Raw genomic sequence first — 19,513 nt, forward strand, 5'->3', positions numbered from 1 at the left:
CTTCTTGTATGATTTATGTAAATACACGTATAAACCATATAATGACCTTTCTAAATATCACCCTTATGAATTGTATTTTTATAACCCCCCTATTTATCAATGTATTAAGTTGAATACTAAAGTTTTATACTATAGAAAGTATTTATTTTAGCGATTTGAAGGTCTAATCACTGTATTTGCAGACTGCAATGAGAGAAGCTGCTCTTGGATAAAAACTAAGTCTGTTCGTACGAGATTGTATTGTCCAATATTGTCTCAGATAATGGAGACGGTCAAACAGAGGATATCCAGGGTGGGTAACATCTAATGCTCCTCACTTTCCTCTGTAGCCTGATGGTTTAGACTTCATCCAGACTTGGAAGCTCATGTCCAATCACTATTTGACTACACATTGAAGTGTACATTGGTCAGCAACAGTGCAGCTAGCATATATATATATATATATATATGTATGTATGTAAATGTATGTATGTATATATATATGTATGTTCAAATATGATGCTACATGTATGTATTTATGAATTCATGTATGACAATCAATAGCTTTTCAACAATTAGTAACCCCATCCCCATCTTTTGCCTTGTAGCTCAATGTGGATTAAAATTTTAAAAAAAAAGAGAAAAGTATTTTATCTCAGAAGTCAAAACACATCCTAATAGCTACACAATTATACTTTTTTTCATCACACAGTCTTTAAAATTGAATGTGCTGTGATGATTCAAATACACTAAATACACGTATTACCAATCTTTGCAGTGACTTGAATACAGCCGCATGTGATCAGCATTGCCGTTTACAGATGTAAATGTTAGTCGAAGGGTGGCGCTATCTCATGATCGAGCTCACTATACACGGTAACCACAGCAGCTTGTGATCTCAATTCCTTAGAGCAATGACAAGTGGGTGGTAGCCTACTGTAACGGAGAACAAGAAAGATGAAGACACAATGCAACAACAACACAAGAATGAATACGAAAAGCTTTTTTATCATATACCTTGCTTACAGTTTCCCTAAGGAAGTTAAAAGTTAATTCTGGGCATTAAAAACAACGGCAACTTACAGAACGGCTCGCGAGGAATGATTTAATTCAAGGACTCTTTGCATTTCCGTAAACAGAAATCAAATATTCACTTGTTTCTCAACGGATCACCAAGTTCTCCAAGAACATAGGCTAAAGCACGCCACGCGAAATCACTGCATGTGCCACGAGGACATCGCGTCTATTCCAAGTGAAGTCAGCTTTTTTGCGTGAAACGTTTTTTTTTTATGGAAACTTCTTGTGGAGGACACGTTGGGGTATTTTAATTCAACATCTGTTCAATCAGAAAATGAAGAATCAAACAGGATGCTGTGAAACAACAGGCAGTGAGCGGTTCATGGTAAGTCGTCTGGGTGACTAAGTACTTAAATGATGCTGTAAGTAATATGCATTATTTTTTAGGCCAGCTGCATTATGTCTACATATGATTCATATTGAGTTGAATATTAAATACAAGTAATTTCTGCATGTATAATATATTTATGTACAGATGACCAACGTTCAAATGGGTCCGGTGTTCAAGGGTCACGCACCGCAGAAGGAGCGTCTCCCGCCCGAAGGCGATTCCCATGCAGCACCTTGGACAGGGTTCGCGGGCTCCCTTCCGACTCCCCCCACTAACTCTCTTCTACGGTCAAAATGGTCCAAAGAATCGTTAAACGGTTACTTCCCTGAATACAACTCCATCAAGTCCACTGGGACGAAAAGAGAGACGTTATTCAACACAGGACATTTGTGCAAAAAGTGCATCTCTCATTTCAATGTCTTCAAAAGGGAAGCGTTAAAACAAGTAATTGACGGAAATCTTTCTACCAAAGTAAGTGTATTCATTATATCATCAATTTGCATGCATATAGGAACGATCTTCGTGCATTTCTATGCATTTAGAGCTGCAAAGAAATTCCGTTTTCTTGCGTGGAATTTAGTGGACTTCTGCATGCATGTCCACACCATCAGTCAGAGTCTGTCTCGTATTTCAATTACATTTGAGGCGCGTGTTTTTTTTCCTTCCCCTGAAACGAGTTTAAATCGATTAGCTTTTGCAGTTGGTCTGTAATTCATGTGACACTCGTCTAGCCTTGATTACACTGGATTGAATATGGGGTATAATAATAATGGGTGGGATATGAAGACTCAGTTTTTACTGAGAACAAAACAGTAAATGACACTATAATGTGATCAGCTGGGACAGAGATGAATTTGCGGATGGCATGTGTCTCAGTATTTGGTGGTGGGAGAAATAGATTAGTGGAGAACTTGTTTTTCCCCCCTATTAAACTCAAAATCTTAATATTTATAACAATATTTTAGATGGATTGAATACTTTAAGATAAAGATATGATGGGATTAAACAATTTTGTTACTTGAAATAAAATAAATAATAAATAAAATCTGAAATACAAAACGTTTTATTTTTGCTAGTTGACATGGCAACATATCTCATTTTAATTTAGTTTCACTTATTGGTGTACTAAAATAACAAAATCTAAAAATGAAATAAAATATAAAAACGATATACAGTGTACCGTATATATATATATATATATATATATATAAAACCAAAGGGGGGTTGTGTTTTTAAAATGATGTTAAAATATTAATATAGTTAAAATGTTCAAGTAAAAAATATATGTGATTGTAAAAAGTTTCTGATATGTTCTGATGAGTTAACTTTCACCGACAACGTTTCTTTTTTTCTGTGCCTCAGGATCCCAAAGTTTTCATTAATCTTTATGAGAGCATGAAACCACCTGCTAGTACTGTAGAAGTCTGGGGCAATGTGGACGGACGCTGTGGCTTCTGCTTTACTCACTTTAGCCAGCTAAAGCAGGAGGCTATCCGCACGATCCTCGCCCAGGAGCGGGCCATATGGGCTCCACCTACCACTGCCAACATCCCATCCACAAGCCTGAACTTAGGCTCACAAACGCTCCCCAGAACCTCAAGCCACCGATCTGTTGTCTCAGACCCCCATCAGAGGCCCAGCAATGCACCACCGGATTGCTGGATTAAAAGACATCAACATTTGAAGGCCCTGCGTCCCCTGTCTCCATGCAAAGGAAACAATTCAATGTCTCAAAAGGTAGGCCAATATATACAACAAAACCAAATACAGAAACACATTACAATTATGCACAACATGACCAAATACTGAAATGCCCTGCAAATACTCATAACACAACCAAATACACACAATGTGACCAAATACAGAAACTCAATGCAAATAAGCACAACACGCTAAAATAGAGAAACACATTGCAAATACTCGCAACACAACAAAGTACAGAAACGCGATGCAAATACAAAAACGCGCTGCAAAGACTCAACCAAATAAAGAAACAAGCTGCAAATACGCACAGTGCAACCACATACAGAAGTGTGCTGCAAATACTCACAAATCAACCAAATATGCTGCAAATACACATAACGTGACCAAATACAGAAACGCTGCAAATATTCACAACACATCCAAATACAGAAACATGCTGCAAATACAAAAACACGTGGCAAAAACTCACAACCAAATACAGAAATATGCTGCAAATACACACAATGCGACCAAATAAAGAACTCGCAACCCAAACAAATACAGAAACGTGCTGCAAATACAACACAATAAAATGCAGAAACATGCTGCAAATACTCACAACACAACCAAATACTCACAACGTGACCAAATACAGAAATTCGCTGAAAATACAAACAACCTGACTAAATAAGAAACATGCCACAAATACGCACCAAATACAGAAATACACTGCAAATACTCACAACATAATAAAACAGAGAAACATGCTGCAAATACTCACAAAACAACCAAATATAGAAACTCACTGCAAATACAAAAATGTGCTGCATAGGTTCACAACAATTCCAAATACAGAAGTGCGCTGCAAATACACACAATGCGACCAAATACAGAAGTGCGCTGCAAATACTCGCAACACAAATACAGAAACATGCTGCAAATACTCACAACACAGCCAAATATGCACAACGTGACCAAAAACAGACACACACTGCAAATACTCACAACACAACCAAATACAGAAACATAAAAAATCATTCTCTTAATTTGCTGGTGCTTTTTCTATTTGCATATGTTTTCTTAAGTTGCATCTTGAGCTCTCTCGGACACTGTACTTAGGGGTTGGTTTGCCCAAAAATCTAAATTCACCCTCTTGACGGTGAGTGAATGTTACGGCTGGCTTGTAGACCGCAACATAAAAGAGGCAGACAACAAATTCTTTAACAATAAAGCAATTTATTATCAAACCAAATAAACAACAAAAGAAACTGACGTCTAGGGGAAAAATAGGACACACGCGTGTGGTTATTAAATAAACAAATATAGCAAAGGGGATGATTAATGAGAAAATAAAAATGTACAGATGACAAAGTTGGTAGAAGTGAGGGCGAAGCTAGCCTCCTCGCATTACAAGTCACCGGTCTTTATACTCTGGTGAGTTAGTCGAGGATTTAATACACCTGTTGCCCAATTAACATCTGCACTGTGTAGCAGAGCCAGCAGGGGCAAACCGGCAGGCATAACAGTGAATAATGATACAATTTTAAATTTTGGGTGAATTGAAAACTTCTTTTATTTATTAATTTGTTTGTCAAGAAATTTGACCATCATATGATACACAGGCCTTGATTAGATCCAGAGTCAGCAGATACAGGACTGTTTTTGGTGAATGATTAAACTCACATTTTATCCATGCTATAGAGAAGCCTGTCAGAAGAAAAGGAGTTTGATCAATATCACTGTAATATTTAATGACCGGTGAAATATTCATACAGAGCGCCCGTAAATACAGTTGAAATGAGAATGCATTATGGAAGTGAGCCAGAGAATGAACATCTTAGAAAACTCCATCAGCACTCAGTACCAGATCTTTATATGTTGCTGACCGAGAGCATAATGGAAGAGTCCATTAGTCCAGCTCCATTTCATTACACAAACATACAAGGTGGACTCACTCAGTCCTTGGAGTGGAATTAAAAAATAATAAAATGAATGCAGGGTGTAATAGCAGAAGAGATGCATTTTGCAGGTTTTTATTTGGAATACCAAACACATAAGATGAGATGTGCATAAGATGTGAACAAAATTAAATCTTTGATTCTCAGTGGACGACAGAGAAGTGAGAGAAAGAAAGCAGAGATGGAGAAAAGAATAACAGCAGGGCCAATATTGCCATCTCTGGCCGAGGGTTGCTCCCAGTGCTAATTGGCGTTATAATGGAGGGGAGCAAAGAGGAGGCTCCTATTTCGCACGGCTGGATTGAAGCATTGATGAGACATAAACTCCCTATGTTAAGATATGCGGATGAATGCAGTCAAGTGATGGTTTCTCAAACAGAGGCAAAGAAATACAGTCTGTATTTGTTTCTGCTGAGAAGAGGTTCGATTTTGTACTGAAGTATGACTTGTACCGTCAGTGCCTGGAGCTTTAGGCATTCATTGCCTGTATGCTGAGACACATATAAAATTAGGTTCATGACATCATCTGCACACATGACTTAGCTTGTAGTGGCATTCACTCACTAATAATAGTATCTGACTGCAGTGCATTGAACACACTCATGTTCAGGGTGTAGTGTTCACAGTGGCATATTTTTTAAAATCAATCTCAGAAAGACATTCAATTAAAGTGTTTTGAACTGTATAAACATATTGCCTGTCCAATTTAGTGTATAGTTCACCCAGAAATGAATATTCCCTAGATGAGGCCATCCAAGTTGTTGATGAGTTTGCTTCTTCATCGTAATAGATCTGGAGAAATTTAGCATTACATCACTTGCTCACTTGTAGTGAATGGGTGCCGTCAGAATGATAGTCCAAACAGCTTACAAAAGCATCACAATAATCCACAAGCAATCAACGTGATTCCAGTCCATCAATAAACATCTTGTGAAATGATGTGGAATGAGTGTAATAAATTAATCAATAAGATGTCTTTTAACCCTCTCAGGCTCAAATTAATCAAAGTTTTTAATCAAAATTTCTGAACAAACATTTCGGTGGATTTTGATGTGAGAGAACACGTGATGGACTTTTCACTGGGGGAAGCTTACAAACACACAACTTTTCACTTCACGAGACATTAGTTGATGGACTGCAGTTGGGGTAAGTGTGAATTACTTGTGGATCAATGTGATATTTTTATTAGCTGTTTGGTCCCTCATTCTGACGGCACCCATTCACTGCAGAGGATCCATTGGTGAGCAAGTGATAGTGATGTAATGCTAAATTCCTCCAAATCTGTTCTGATAAAGAAACAAACTCATCTATATCTTGAACGGCCTGAGCATTTTTGTTGTTGTTGTTGTTGTACTATTCCTTTAATTACTGAGCTTGCCATTAAGTGAAGATAAATCTTTCTCAGTCGTCCCAGAGTCCTTTGCATGCAGGGAAGGTGAATGAGAAGGAAAATGTGACCTCTACAGCGATATGCAACTACGGCGCCACACAGCCAATGCGTTCTTCCAGTATGTCCTCTCTGCTACCTGCACGAACATCTGCTGCCTTGTCTTTCTTTGTCAGGTAATATGTGCTTACCAGAAAAAAAATAACTAAAGCTGTGTTGTAGAACACAAAGAACTGCTTTTGTAATTCTGTTAAATCACTGAACATCCACAGGGCAGCACAGAAGTTGAATGTAATGGTTAGAAGAGGAAGGCACTTCTCAGAGAGCAGTGCTTCCCAACGCATGACAAACTTCAGTAGTCTTCTGCAGAAATCTCCTCTTCCAACACCAGCAAACCTTTTTCAAGCTGTTAGTAAGAGCAAGGAAACACCTGGGATGGGGAAGGTATGGCTTAAATGCTCACTACAAATGTTAATTTTTGCAAAGACTACCAAAAACGTTTGGATGCATATATTATTAAGTGATATGTTGTTATAATATGGTAGTTTTTAATTTGCGATTAAATTAGTAATAGACAGAATTCATAGATTTTTTTTAATTCTTTAAGGTGCACTCAGTAATTTGATTTATATTCTGCTGTTATGTAAATGTTTTGTTAAGTTTTCAGTTACTGATTGGAGAAATATGCGAGCAAGAGAAAGAGAAAATCAAAGAGTAAAGGTTTAAAAACACACTGCAGGGAATAAAGAAATTGTGAGATATAAAGTCACATTATGAAATATTATGTTCAATGTCACATGATCCTGTAGTTGCAATAAGCTCATTTCATATAATCAATGTTTAAACCATTGTGCTGTAAAAACATGATACATTTTGTGGAATATAAAGAAGTTTTTTTTTTTTAAGAAATGTTTTAAAATTGAATATTAGTCTTTGCCATCGCTCTTGACCAGCTTCATGCATCTTTGCACTTAAACTTTGATCTCTTAAAAAAAGAAAAAAAAAATCTTACAAACTTTTGAATGGTAGTATACTTATTTTTTTTTCCACAGTGGTGGATTACATCTTCCATGGTAAAAAATAAATAAATAAATAATAATAATAATAAATCTCCGTTCACATACATCCATTATTTATTATTTAGTTAGCAAGATGAAGTGAATATCTGACTGGTCATGGGATGTTAACATGACAGCTACCATGACCTCCAAGAAAAATTAAACCACTTTATTAAGGTACTATTATGACTGGAGTATTCATCGTTTGTTTTCTTTGTGTACCATTTTCTAAGGAAATAAGGAAATATGTTCCTTCCTTACATACCACACCTCTGATCAGATGATTTAGATGTTATTCACTCTGTCCTTGTGATGTGGCTGCTTTCTAGCTGCCTCACGATTTAGAGAAGCCTGCTCATACTGTAACCTCTGAATGTGATGTTAATGGCCTTCCCATTCCATCGCACCACCTCCTTGAGGAAGGGAAATCAATTTATTTTAATTGTAGATCTCCCTGACATCACTCTCCACAGATCACACTGATGAGACTCGTCTTGAGTTTCAAATTATATGGCTCTCAGGGTAGCACCTGGTAGCTAGATCGCACTCAGCACTGCACATCCAGCAACTGTAGATTGTATTCAGAGATAATGGATTCTTAAATAATTCATTTTGTGTAAATATGATTTGACAGACTCAGGACAGCGAAGATAATGTCAGTGGACAAATGTGTTAGATATCAGACAAAGCATTAACCTAAACCTAGTTAAGATAGTGACTTAATAGAAAGTTCGATATTTGACGTCTTAAATATTACCATTATGGTGATAGTTATAGGAACAAGGACATTTTTCTCAGTCTCAGTAAAAGTCTGGCAATATAGATAGAGAACATTAAATCATAAAACATTCACTATCCATATGACCAACACTGCATTAGCGTAGATTTCAACATTGACCACAGTGGTTTGGCTTTCTTTCACAGATCTTCTCCCCTAATGTAGACCTTAAGCCTTAAACTAAAATAATAATAATAATAATAATAACAATTCTAAGTATATACACATTACATTATAATAATATATTAATATATTTGGCATATGTAGGTTTAAATATAAGGTTTACATATAAACATCTATTTTATATGTGTGCGTGTTACATATAATTAAGGTCTCAATATAATTGATACGTTACTCAAGGTATGCACTTTAAAATTCTCTTTATTAATAATAATAGTAAAGTAGACCTTAAGTTACATTTAAGATAAGAGACAGGTCTCTGCACCTATAAAAGCTGGGAGAGCGCGGTGGTGTGAATAAATAATTGAACATTATATTTAAACATACAAATGACAAATATATTACAAAACGTAAGTCAAGGAGCAAAATAAATTTTTTAAATATATATTTAGGACAGTATTAATGTATTTACAATGATGGCCAAAAATATACAATTAGATATAAGTAACTTAAATGTTTTGAAAATATATTGTAAATATAATTTAAAATCTGTATTAGCAAAATATATTTTTTTGTCATTTTTATAAAATATTTGAAAAGATATATGTTTGGCATTTTTCAAGTGGGATTGGGCACTTTTTATTTACATTTAAAAATATTTTATATTTATATGTAATATCCGATATGTATATTGTTTTGGTTTTGTTCCCCCAATTCTAGGTCAAAGTGATGCTGCGAGTGTGTTCGGTTCCTATGTCTGACCCGTCTCAGTCCTACTCTTTCAAACTGGACCCACACAAGAAACAGATCACAGTGCTGAATGTACCCACCTTCAACCCTCAGAGACTGACTGCTGGAACTACAGTCTCCTCAAGGACTTTCACCTTTGATGCTGCCTGTGGCCCTGATTCAACCCAGGTCAGGGCCACTGCTTTGTTATTTCTGTCTTATGATGTGAAAACTGATCTGTCTACTGTCTGGACAGATCTGAGTCATAATCACATCACTCTCAGATTTGGTCATATTTAAGTGCAGATATCCAATATCTAGATATTCTGATCCAGTACAATCAATGGAGCTGATTTCACTCAGTGTTAGATGCACATTTGTATAAATAATTCCACATCCCAGCAGACAGATTCTGTGTAAAAGCTCCTTGAAATGTACATGTAATTACAGTTCAACTGACAAATGATGAAACAGTGTTGTCATAAAAAATCAAGTTGATTTATTTTTTTTCAGGCAGACATTTGTGAGAACAGCTTGTGTGAAGTGCTCCAGTCTGTGCTTGCAGGAGCTGATGGTTGCATCCTAAGCTTTGGACAAACCAGTGTGGGTAAGTGAGTGATCTTTTTAAACCTTTTACAAATATTTTATTTATTTTATTTCAATTTTTTTATTTATTTCTTTTTGTATCATATTTGACACATCAGACTTTTATGGCTCATATGTTCAGATGTAGTGAGAGTATGGTACTCAAACTTGAAAACATTTTTAAATAACTCCTCCATTTTATTCAGAGGCCTAAACTGGAAAAAAATCTTCAATTTTGAGCTGTTGTTTTTATTTATATGGCCAAAAAGTAAGATGAAAGTCTGATAGCTTTTAAGGGAACTCAATTATATATGTATAATAAACTACTTACACAAAACGCTATAAATAACAGTTGTCTCTTTCCCAATAAAATGTCTTAGTAGATTATATATGATAGGATGCTTAGTTTTATGATACTCTGTAGTTTTAATTGTAGGACTGTTCAACTTAGGTAAATGCAACTTAGTGTCTTTCTAATAGGACTTCATACATCTCACAGTGTAGCTTAAAATCTTGCATTTAATCTCAAAAATGTAAACCTTATTTCTCATATTTGAACCTTCATAATGCACAATTGTGACTTTATATGCTGCAGCCTGACTCTGTTTTATTTTAAACTTAATTTCACAATTATCTTTGCATTTTTTACTCTGAGGCAAACAGGCTTCCATTTCTTTGCGTCCCATGGTGTTGAAAAAAAAAGGTTCAGATTCACGTATGTTTTTGCCACAGTGTGTGACTTGTGGAGCATCTCGATGAATGTGGATTAAACGTTGTTCCTTCAAGGGACTGCATATAGTCTACACAGTCGGTCATCACAGGTCATTTACCTTTAAGGTTATTAGTTGTTATCCACCCAAATTCATGACAAAAGCCTCTACATGGCATTTGGAGTATGACATCATTCTCTGCTAGCTAGATTGAATTACCCAGCCTCCAAGTCGGCCCTTGGCTCCCAGCCAGACATCATAAATCTTTTAAACCAGCCCATGCCTGACTGCCAGTAAAGTGCTTTACATTTAATTGGTAGTGACATTGCCACAACGAATTTTACACCCCAGTTTGTAAAGTAATTTGCCACATATTTAAGCATATTTCAATTTGTGATTTTTTTTTTTTTTTTTTTTCATCTAAAAGACAATTTTTTTCTGGGAGGAAGGGGTTTGCCATATGGGGTTTTGTTATTTAAAAAATATCAATGTAACTTTCTTTTTTTTGGCTTACAGGAATGTCTTACACAATGATTGGCCACGATGGTTGCACTCAAAGCCTTGGAGTCATTCCTTGTGCTATATCTTGGCTTTTCAAGCTCATTAACAGGAAGAAAGACAAGACATGGGCAAACATCTCAGTTTCTGTGTCAGCTGTAGAGGTCTGTGGGGAAAACAATGCCATCAGAGATTTACTCTTTGATGTTGACAAAGACAACTGCAAGATGAACTATAAACCAGATGCTTACTTCAAAGAGGACGCCATCTATGGAGTACAGGCAAGTGTTGATCACACTTCCTTTGTTGTACTATCTGGACGTTAGGGTGACCATATGAGCCATTTTCCCAGGACGCGTACTTGCCCGGATTTTTATATTGCTTAAAATATCCAGATTTTGGCTGTTTGTGCTGTGCAGATCGATCATTGTATGACATTCATAAGAGCTATAGAGAGCAGAGCAGACGGCTCCTTATGCATTCAAATCAATGTCTTGGTACTTTGGTGTCGTACAATGATCGATGCGCAGCGACGCTTCAAGTTGAATCAACGAACAAACACCTAATATGTACGTGTATTTGCATTGCTTTGATCGTTCTCTGTAGATCTCATCTTCTCACACGCCACAACTGGTTGATTATGTACCATACCTGCATGTTATTGGTCAAACTACTTTGATGTTTTAGGCAAGATAGAAATCCTGGCAAGGACGCGTCCTGGGAAATTGGCTCATATGCTCACCCGTACTGTTACGTAATTCCTAATTTCCATTTATTTGTTCATCACTTTTCATATAGCTCCAAATATTGTTCAAAAGAAGCTTTACAAAAAATAGTGTGTTACAACCTGAGGTAAAATTTCCATACAAAGTTAGGATGATTTTTTTGGGTGTTAGTATCAATATGTTAGTCTTAAGGTTATATATAAGGTAGTGTGCTCCAAAACAGTGACAAAATTCGCATTAAGAAGATATAAGTATTCAAAGCTTGCAGTTTGTCATTTCCACCAAAACGGCTAAAAGATTTTTTTTATGTCACATTGTATTTCATCTTCTCATCAAATCTTCTGACCAATCAAATGCTCTCTAGAATCCGAAGCGCCCGCCCCCTTCACTTTAAATAGATGCTGAAGCACCAGCTGAGATCGGTCGCTTGTTCACAGTGTAGTATTTCCTCTGCAGTGAATGGCTCATAGTGCACAATGTAGGTAATAGGGAACGATTCAGAATAAGCTTTCGTTTGGTGCAAAGGAGGTTTGGTTTCACGTTATTTCACGTGAACTGCGGCTGCACACACAGTCTGATCCAGACTTTGGCTCCGGTCCAGAGATGCTATCACACAGAACGGATCTTGGGCCCGAGTCAGCATATATTAAAAACTTTTACAACTGCACAGCCTCAGCATGATTATGACCACTATTTTGTTTTACTAAGAGTTTCATATTGAATCTAGGGGGTAATCCATTACAGTAGACTGTGGCAGTCAAATGCGGCTTTACCAAGCTCAGTGGCTCTGGTCGCTCTGGATATAAACAAAATGCTATTGGCTGTTTTTAAAAGAGGGCGGGGCTGCTCGATATGTCCCTCCCTCTCTTCCTGTTTCAGTTGAATTACGTCACCACATAGAATAATGCTGCTTGTATCAAGGCACTTCAGGGGACCTTTGAATTCAAGCCTATGCAATGCTCATGGAATATTCCAGTTACAGCACACATTACACACAGTCCACAGCATTTGTGGCATAATGTTGATGACTTTAACAAATTATTTCTAATCATTGTTAGTTTCTTTAAACAGCTTAAGTTTGGCCCATGTAATGGAAATGAACAGGGTAAATTTTTGTTCATTTTAAAGAATAATTTTTACAGTTATTTTAGGTTTTTGGTGGTCCATTGTCATGGCCATTGAAAATTTTTTGTAATACAGAATTAATCAAATGAAATCAGGTTAACACACACAGACTTTGCATCTTTGGCTATACTGTATTGACAATTGAGCATTTTAAGTTTTGTGGATTGGTCTATTCACTTCCACTGTGACCCAAGTTTTTGCTTTTTGTAATAAAAAGGAGAAGTGGCACAAATACATTTTGTGATAATCGAATCAACATAGTGCCACAAATGCTGTTGATTGAGCTTAACTGATACTGAACCCAGAATATTCCTTAAAACAATGTTTTGCATGACATTTATAAATTAATAACTATTCATGAGCAATCAATACAAATTGAATACATACTCATTGATATGTTCATTGAGACATTCCCATTTACTTTAGAATCTCATTATTGAATTCTGCTATCTTAATTCCAGCTTTGCAACCACAGTGTACTTAATGCTCCAACTCCAGAAAGAGCAGCTTTCCTTCTAGATGCAGCTCTTGCATCTCGCAGTGGGATGGTGGACAGCGGAGGGAGGCCACCACATTGTTGTCACATGTTCTTCACCCTCCATGTTCGCCAACAGCACATAGGAAGCGGCACCAAATCTGGGAGTGAGTTCAGTTGCTTTTTCATGGCTCAAATATAGAGATATGAGCTGATTCTAGTACAGATCTCGATATACAAAGGCCTATTAGATTACATTTCTCACACAATACTGATCCAGGAGAGTTAAATTTCATACTTGTTTCTATTTTTAGCATATTTCAAATGGCTGTTTTGTGTTTATGATATGATCTTTTTCTTAAAATTATTTGTATTTCTTAACTATTATGTTTCAAATGTCTGGTGTTATTAAAATATATACCTTCCTCAGTGAATGTGGATCAAAGCAAGCTGAGCCTGATTGATTTAGGGAGCTGTGTGGGGGAGAGGGAAGAAAGCAACTGTGGAGTCTGCCTCGCTGAACTTGGAAACTTTATCACAGCCAATCTCAACAGGCATAATAACGTCCCAAATAGGTATGACTATGTATATCTCACTTATAAATGTAGGGAATTACTAATAGTATATGAAGCACAGTAGTTTAAGTAAAAAAGCATTTAAGTAGATTTAATTATCAGTGATCATTTCTTCATTACAGGGGAAGTAAATTAGCAATGCTTTTGCAAGACTCTCTGAGCAATGTCAACTGCTCCACTACAGTTATTGCCCATATATCCACCTTGTCTGAAGACCTTACAGAAAGCCTTTGTACGATGCAGACAGTGACTCGGATGCGAAGTCAAAAAAAGAAGATAAGGGTATACTTATAGACATACTCACCAGTTTTCAGGTTCTGTTCATTTAGACCATGCTTTACATTGTATATAAATCTTATATATCTCATGTAAATTATAACATGTCCGTTTATTTATTTTTTGAATTATGGAAATTCTCAATTTTTCAAGTTCTGTGAATTTAAGTTAAGTTTCGCATTTTTGCTTGTTTTTTTTTTTCATCAGAAATCTTCCTCAAGCTCACCTGGAGGAAGAAGCTTGGGCAACGAGAGGAAATGTAATACGTCCACTAAGCTAAGATTCCAATCTACAGGGACGCTGGATCGAGATCTCTCCTCTCCTGGTTTCTCTAGTGATCCAGCATTTTACCCTGGGAGTGATAACTCTTGTGATACCATTAGCTCCGTGGATCCTTCTGGCCTCCTAGATAAAGAAGTTACAAATAGAAGCAGAGAGGTTTTGCCTATTATTCCCTCTTTTCTCAAGAGCAAACTGGAGTCCAGGAAGCTCTCGCTGATGAAGTTTTGTGAAATCTCTCCACCAGTTGCCAATCACATGAAGCAGATATCAAAAGAAAAGGCTAAAGAAGAGGCAACACCTAAAACAATGCAAGATAGATCAGATTTTGAGTGTCTGAAGTGCAACACGTTTGCAGAACTCCAGAATAGACTGGGAAACATAGACGGAACAGAATTGGATCAATGCAAAGATCAGGAAGTGAACACTTTGAGCAAATTACCTCACTTAAGCCCAACCAAGAAGCAATCCAATTTATTGGACATTCAAGCATCAAACAACAGAGAATCCAATAGCACCAGACAAGGAAACTCCTCAAAAGCATTTTCGATGATTCACAACAGTGAAGAAATTCCAAGTACCGCCAGTTCTCCGATTATTCAGAAATGTCCGTCACAGTTAGATACCGTCAAACCGATCGATCCCATGCTGTCTAGCCAATCTCCAAGCAAATCTCAGCTTCATAATAAAATAACGAATGTGATGCCCACTGCACTATCTTTGAAATTGGAAGACCAAGGTAAAATGAGATTATTGGACGATTCCACAATGCAATCTCAGACACGAATTTCTCCCATCGGCAAGAGTTCTCAGAAATCTACCTCATCCTCTTCTTTTTCATCATCCCTATCTTCTAGTTTGAGCTCACCACCGGCTGTTTCTGCCTTTTTGAATGGAGACATTTCAAACTGTACAGGAAAAAAACAGAGAGAGATGCGGGCCACCATCACTGTGACTGTTCAGAAGCCGCTGGATCTTAATGGAGATGATGAGCTTGTGTATACCGTGGTTGAGGAGGTGACAATAAATGGGGCCTCTGAGCAAGGAAAGGCACAAATATTAAGTATTCATGAGTCGCACTCTCTCCAGGCTCTAACCCCAGGAAGTCAGTCTGTCAGGATTATCGGCAGCGTAGGTGAAGAACAAATAGCAAGTTATTATAGTTCCAACTCCAATGCACAGATTTCAGAGAATGAAGTCTCCACGGCCTCATCAGATGGAGCTGTGAAACACACAAAAACCAATGCTCATACTGACAAGGCAAGTGACTTCATTGATTCTAAAAACCTGCCGCAGCATGATACTTGGCCTGAGGTGGCCCTGACTGAAGATGTGAAGGAGATACCTAAAGGAGCCATTGTTAAACTTGACCCTCTCTGTGAGGTCTCCAAGTCTGGAAAATATACTTGTGAATTTAAACCCGAGCAGAGTTGGATGTGCCGAAACAACAAGAAAGACGTCAAGGATGTCCCTCAAATGAAAACAGAACAAAAGAACCCACATAGTCCAAGAGGAACTTATGAGAAGAAACAGTATACCAAGAAAGACAGTCTTGTGGAATGGACCAAAGACAATTTGCCATCAACGTCAACAAATAGTCCTAATCTCAAGAGAAAAGAGAGGAAAGAAGAATCTGGAATAGCCAGAAGTGCAATGCTAAACCTGGCTACTGAAACTAAGACCAACACTAAATCTCATTTTGAGGAAAGCAGCAAATTGTTCAATGCAAAACTGAAAACATTATCCAGCAGGAGCCAAACATGGGATCATAGTAAGAGCGGGCGCTCAACAGGAAGCCTGGAAAGTCATTCTAGCTCAAGACTTAAAAGCAAATTCCTCGAAGAGACTGTTTTTATCGATATGGCTCGGAAAGGTTTAGATAAAGACTATATTTCAGCTCAACCCAGCCCTCTAGGTTTTAAAGAAGACTTTGAGGACTTCGTAAGGTGTCGAGCTAGTCAGAGTCTCGGGAGGGTTCCACAGTTCTTTCCAATGCATGATGTCAATTATGCAACCCGCTCATTTAAAAACGGTCACTCTAAGAGCACATCAGTTAATAAATTCATGCCCAGTTCGAAGATCCACAAGATGCCAATCTTGTCCCCAAAACCCACTAGACACTCGATCAACAGGAGCTCAAGCTTTTCTCCTAATGGCGCACCAGTCAGCCAAAGCTGCTGGTCAACACTCTCCCTATCCCGAAGTCAAGACAACGGTGGTTTGAAGTCACCCAATGCAGTCCGGAAAGGAAGAGCTGAGCTTTTAAGAAGCAGTAGAGACTCGCTTTCTGCTTTTAGTCAAGGTGGGTCTGATTTAGATGAATGTGAGGAACTGGGGACCATGACACCTTTTGTTCACACAATACCGTCCCCGTATAGCCGGATCACAGCTCCACGAACACCAAACCACTGCAGCGGCCATGCCAGTGATACCACCAGTGTTCTCAGTGGAGATCTGCCTCCTGCCATGTGTAAAACAGCTTTACTCTATAACAGGGGCAGTATGGTCACTAGCGGCTATGACAGCATGCTTAGAGACAGTGAAGCTACAGTCAGCAGCAGTTCGACGCACAACTCCATCAGCGATCAGACCTGCTCGCTCGGTGCTACTAAAGGCATGAGAAGTACCAAGAAAAGAACCAACATAGGTAAGGAAGTTTTTTAAATCAATGCATTGTGGCATAAAAACAGTATGGATTTCACTTGTCTTTGTCCACAGGGGCCAGTCTAAGATGTCCATCCCAAGACAACCTCCTGTCTCTGAAGAGGTCCGTCAGTGGACCCAAAACGCACCGGGTGGATCGGGGTGGTTCCGACTCTTATGAAATTAAAGTCTATGAGATTGATAATGTAGATGGCGTACAGAAGAGAGGTGGGGCAGGGAACAAGGTGAGGTTCAAAATGTGTCAATGAAAAAAATCGTCTGTCTGTCTGCTCTGTATTTCATTTACAAACTGCTGTCTTTGTATAGTCCATTAAATTGATAGTGCTTGATTCAACTCTTACAGTTTTCTGAATTGCTTAGACATAAAAAATCTGTTATTTAGCCAGTTGACTTGCAACACTGTTTTCTATAAGTAAAGGCTGGGATACCTTACACAGCTTTCACCTAGATTTTTCCCGGATTTGCAGTCTGGAGGAGAACGTTAGTTGGCAACTCTCAAAGCAGTCAGTTTTGGTGCGAGTTTGTTTATAATAATTTTAAAAGTCATGTAGTGTATTCCAGTCTTGAGACTAATTTCTCAAAACTTTTGTTTTTTTTTTACTCTGGCCCAAACTATACACAAAATACTGATTAAGATCAGTATCGATTATACATACTATTTTTTACTATTTCTGAAGAATATGCAACTTTTTGTTGAAAAGTTAGGAAATATTTTACATTAGTTTTTCAAATTTGTTATTTGTATAGTTTTCATTTAACTATTTATTTGTTTTCATTCAACAATGTACAAATCCAGGACATTTTGACAGTGCTGTGTTCTCTTATATACAATGATTCAAATACAATTCTTTTTTAAAGTAGTAAAGATACTTTTTCTCAAATTGTGCTTAATTTAATCAAAACAATATTGTTATCACAAAACCAAACCTGTATGTTCAGGAATGTATGCTCTTTGTTTTTGTTTTTGTGTTCTTATTTTTCACTTTAATTTATGTTGCAGAGTAAAATGTAAAGTTCCACATTCATTGTAGTAAGCATTCATGATCGTATTGTTTTAAATAAATTCCAAAGTGTGTAAATAAGTGTATCTGTGTATTTGATGGCTTTGTGGGTCAAGATTTCAATTAGACTGAAGAAAAGACTGAATAAACTGTTTTGAGTTTGTTTTAAAAGACTGTATATGAAATGTGTTATAGAAAAAAACTACGGTAATATTACTGTAATTTAAAAACCTGTGGTGTAATGGTAGGCCAAATCTCAGGTGCCTCACATTTTATACGTAGGCAAACTTACATTTTGTCATCCACGTTTTCAGGGCATAGTCCTCTTTAGTGCAAAGCTGAAATTCCTGGAGCATCGACAGCAGAGAATAGCAGAGATGAGGCTCAAGTATAATGCTCGACGGCTAGAGTGTCAAGTTAACCTCTGTAAAGCGCATGTCTTGATGGTCACCAGCTTTGACGTTACACCCAAGTGCAGACAAAAGTTGCAGCATCGGCCCACGGTAGATCATGCAGCGTTTTTAGGAATATAGCATGCCAAGATCTTACATGATCACTTTTACTTGTTATGCGATATATTAAATGATATGTGTGTAAATTTACAGCGCCACTTGGGGGACATTGTGATGGAAAAAATAGGAAGGGAGGAAGAATGTTTTTGTGGTCTCCACTCCGAGAAACATTGCATTCTGACCGCATAGTTCATATTTCCATTACAAAATTTTGTGAGCGAGCGTTTCTTGGGGGGAAACAAAAGCATTAAAATATTTTTTTTCTTCCTTCTCATTTTATTTATCTTCATCTTGAGGGTCTCCTTACAAATCCTCTGTCTGAAAATCATCACATTATAAAAAAAGCTTTTGATGCTGACCAGGCTTTACTTGAAATCTAATTTGCTGTCAATGTTGGTATGGTTAGCTTTAGCATTGAGAAGGTCAAAACAACATATTGGACTACAGACCGGTCTGAACTTGGATCTGAACTTGGAAGCACTGATGAGGGCTTTTCTGATTGAAATTGCTAACCCAGTGTATTTTTATTTTTCACTGCTCAGATTTTAATTCTGGATAGTCAGGGTTCAAGATTTCACACTACACATTTATAAATCCTTTGTAAATTATGTTCTTTAAAAAAAAAAAAAACATCTAATTTGTATCTTTCTCAGGCATTATTTTGTTTTCAATTGATCTATTGTTAAACAACACAACTAGAACCTTATTGTTTAACACAGTAATGGGCTTTATTTTGCAAATTTTTCATCCTTTTCAATGGCTGATTTTAAATAAAAAATAGGTCCTTCATTTGGGGATAAGATTTCCTTAATAAAAGCAACTTTAACATCAAGTGTATATTTTGTTACTCTAGGAGCATGTCATTTGCAAGTCAATTTTATTGTACATTTATTGTAAATTTGATCCTGTTTGTATTTAATTTTTTTCACTGAAATTGTTGTCATATATTTACAAAATTAATACCCACTGTAATCATCAGACTAGAAAT

General features: G+C 37.1%; 1 protein-coding gene across 1 annotated transcript; it reads left to right on the plus strand.

Annotated features, from left to right (window-relative positions):
* Nucleotides 1–808: 808 nt before the first annotated feature.
* LOC113062878 (kinesin-like protein KIF26B) lies at nt 809–18,081 on the plus strand. The gene is made up of 13 exons (XM_026232922.1): nt 809–1,381; nt 1,532–1,858; nt 2,750–3,124; nt 6,434–6,591; nt 6,688–6,859; nt 9,092–9,289; nt 9,614–9,707; nt 10,912–11,174; nt 13,205–13,385; nt 13,649–13,793; nt 13,916–14,075; nt 14,277–16,995; nt 17,067–18,081. Exons 1-13 carry the CDS (start codon nt 1,331–1,333, stop codon nt 17,258–17,260), a joined length of 5,037 nt encoding a protein of 1,678 aa, XP_026088707.1. The 5' UTR covers nt 809–1,330; the 3' UTR covers nt 17,261–18,081.
* The last annotated feature ends 1,432 nt before the right edge of the window (nt 18,082–19,513 follow it).

This window comes from Carassius auratus, chromosome 45 (assembly GCF_003368295.1).
Source record: "Carassius auratus strain Wakin chromosome 45, ASM336829v1, whole genome shotgun sequence".
In the NCBI taxonomy this organism is placed as follows: Eukaryota; Metazoa; Chordata; class Actinopteri; order Cypriniformes; family Cyprinidae; genus Carassius; species Carassius auratus.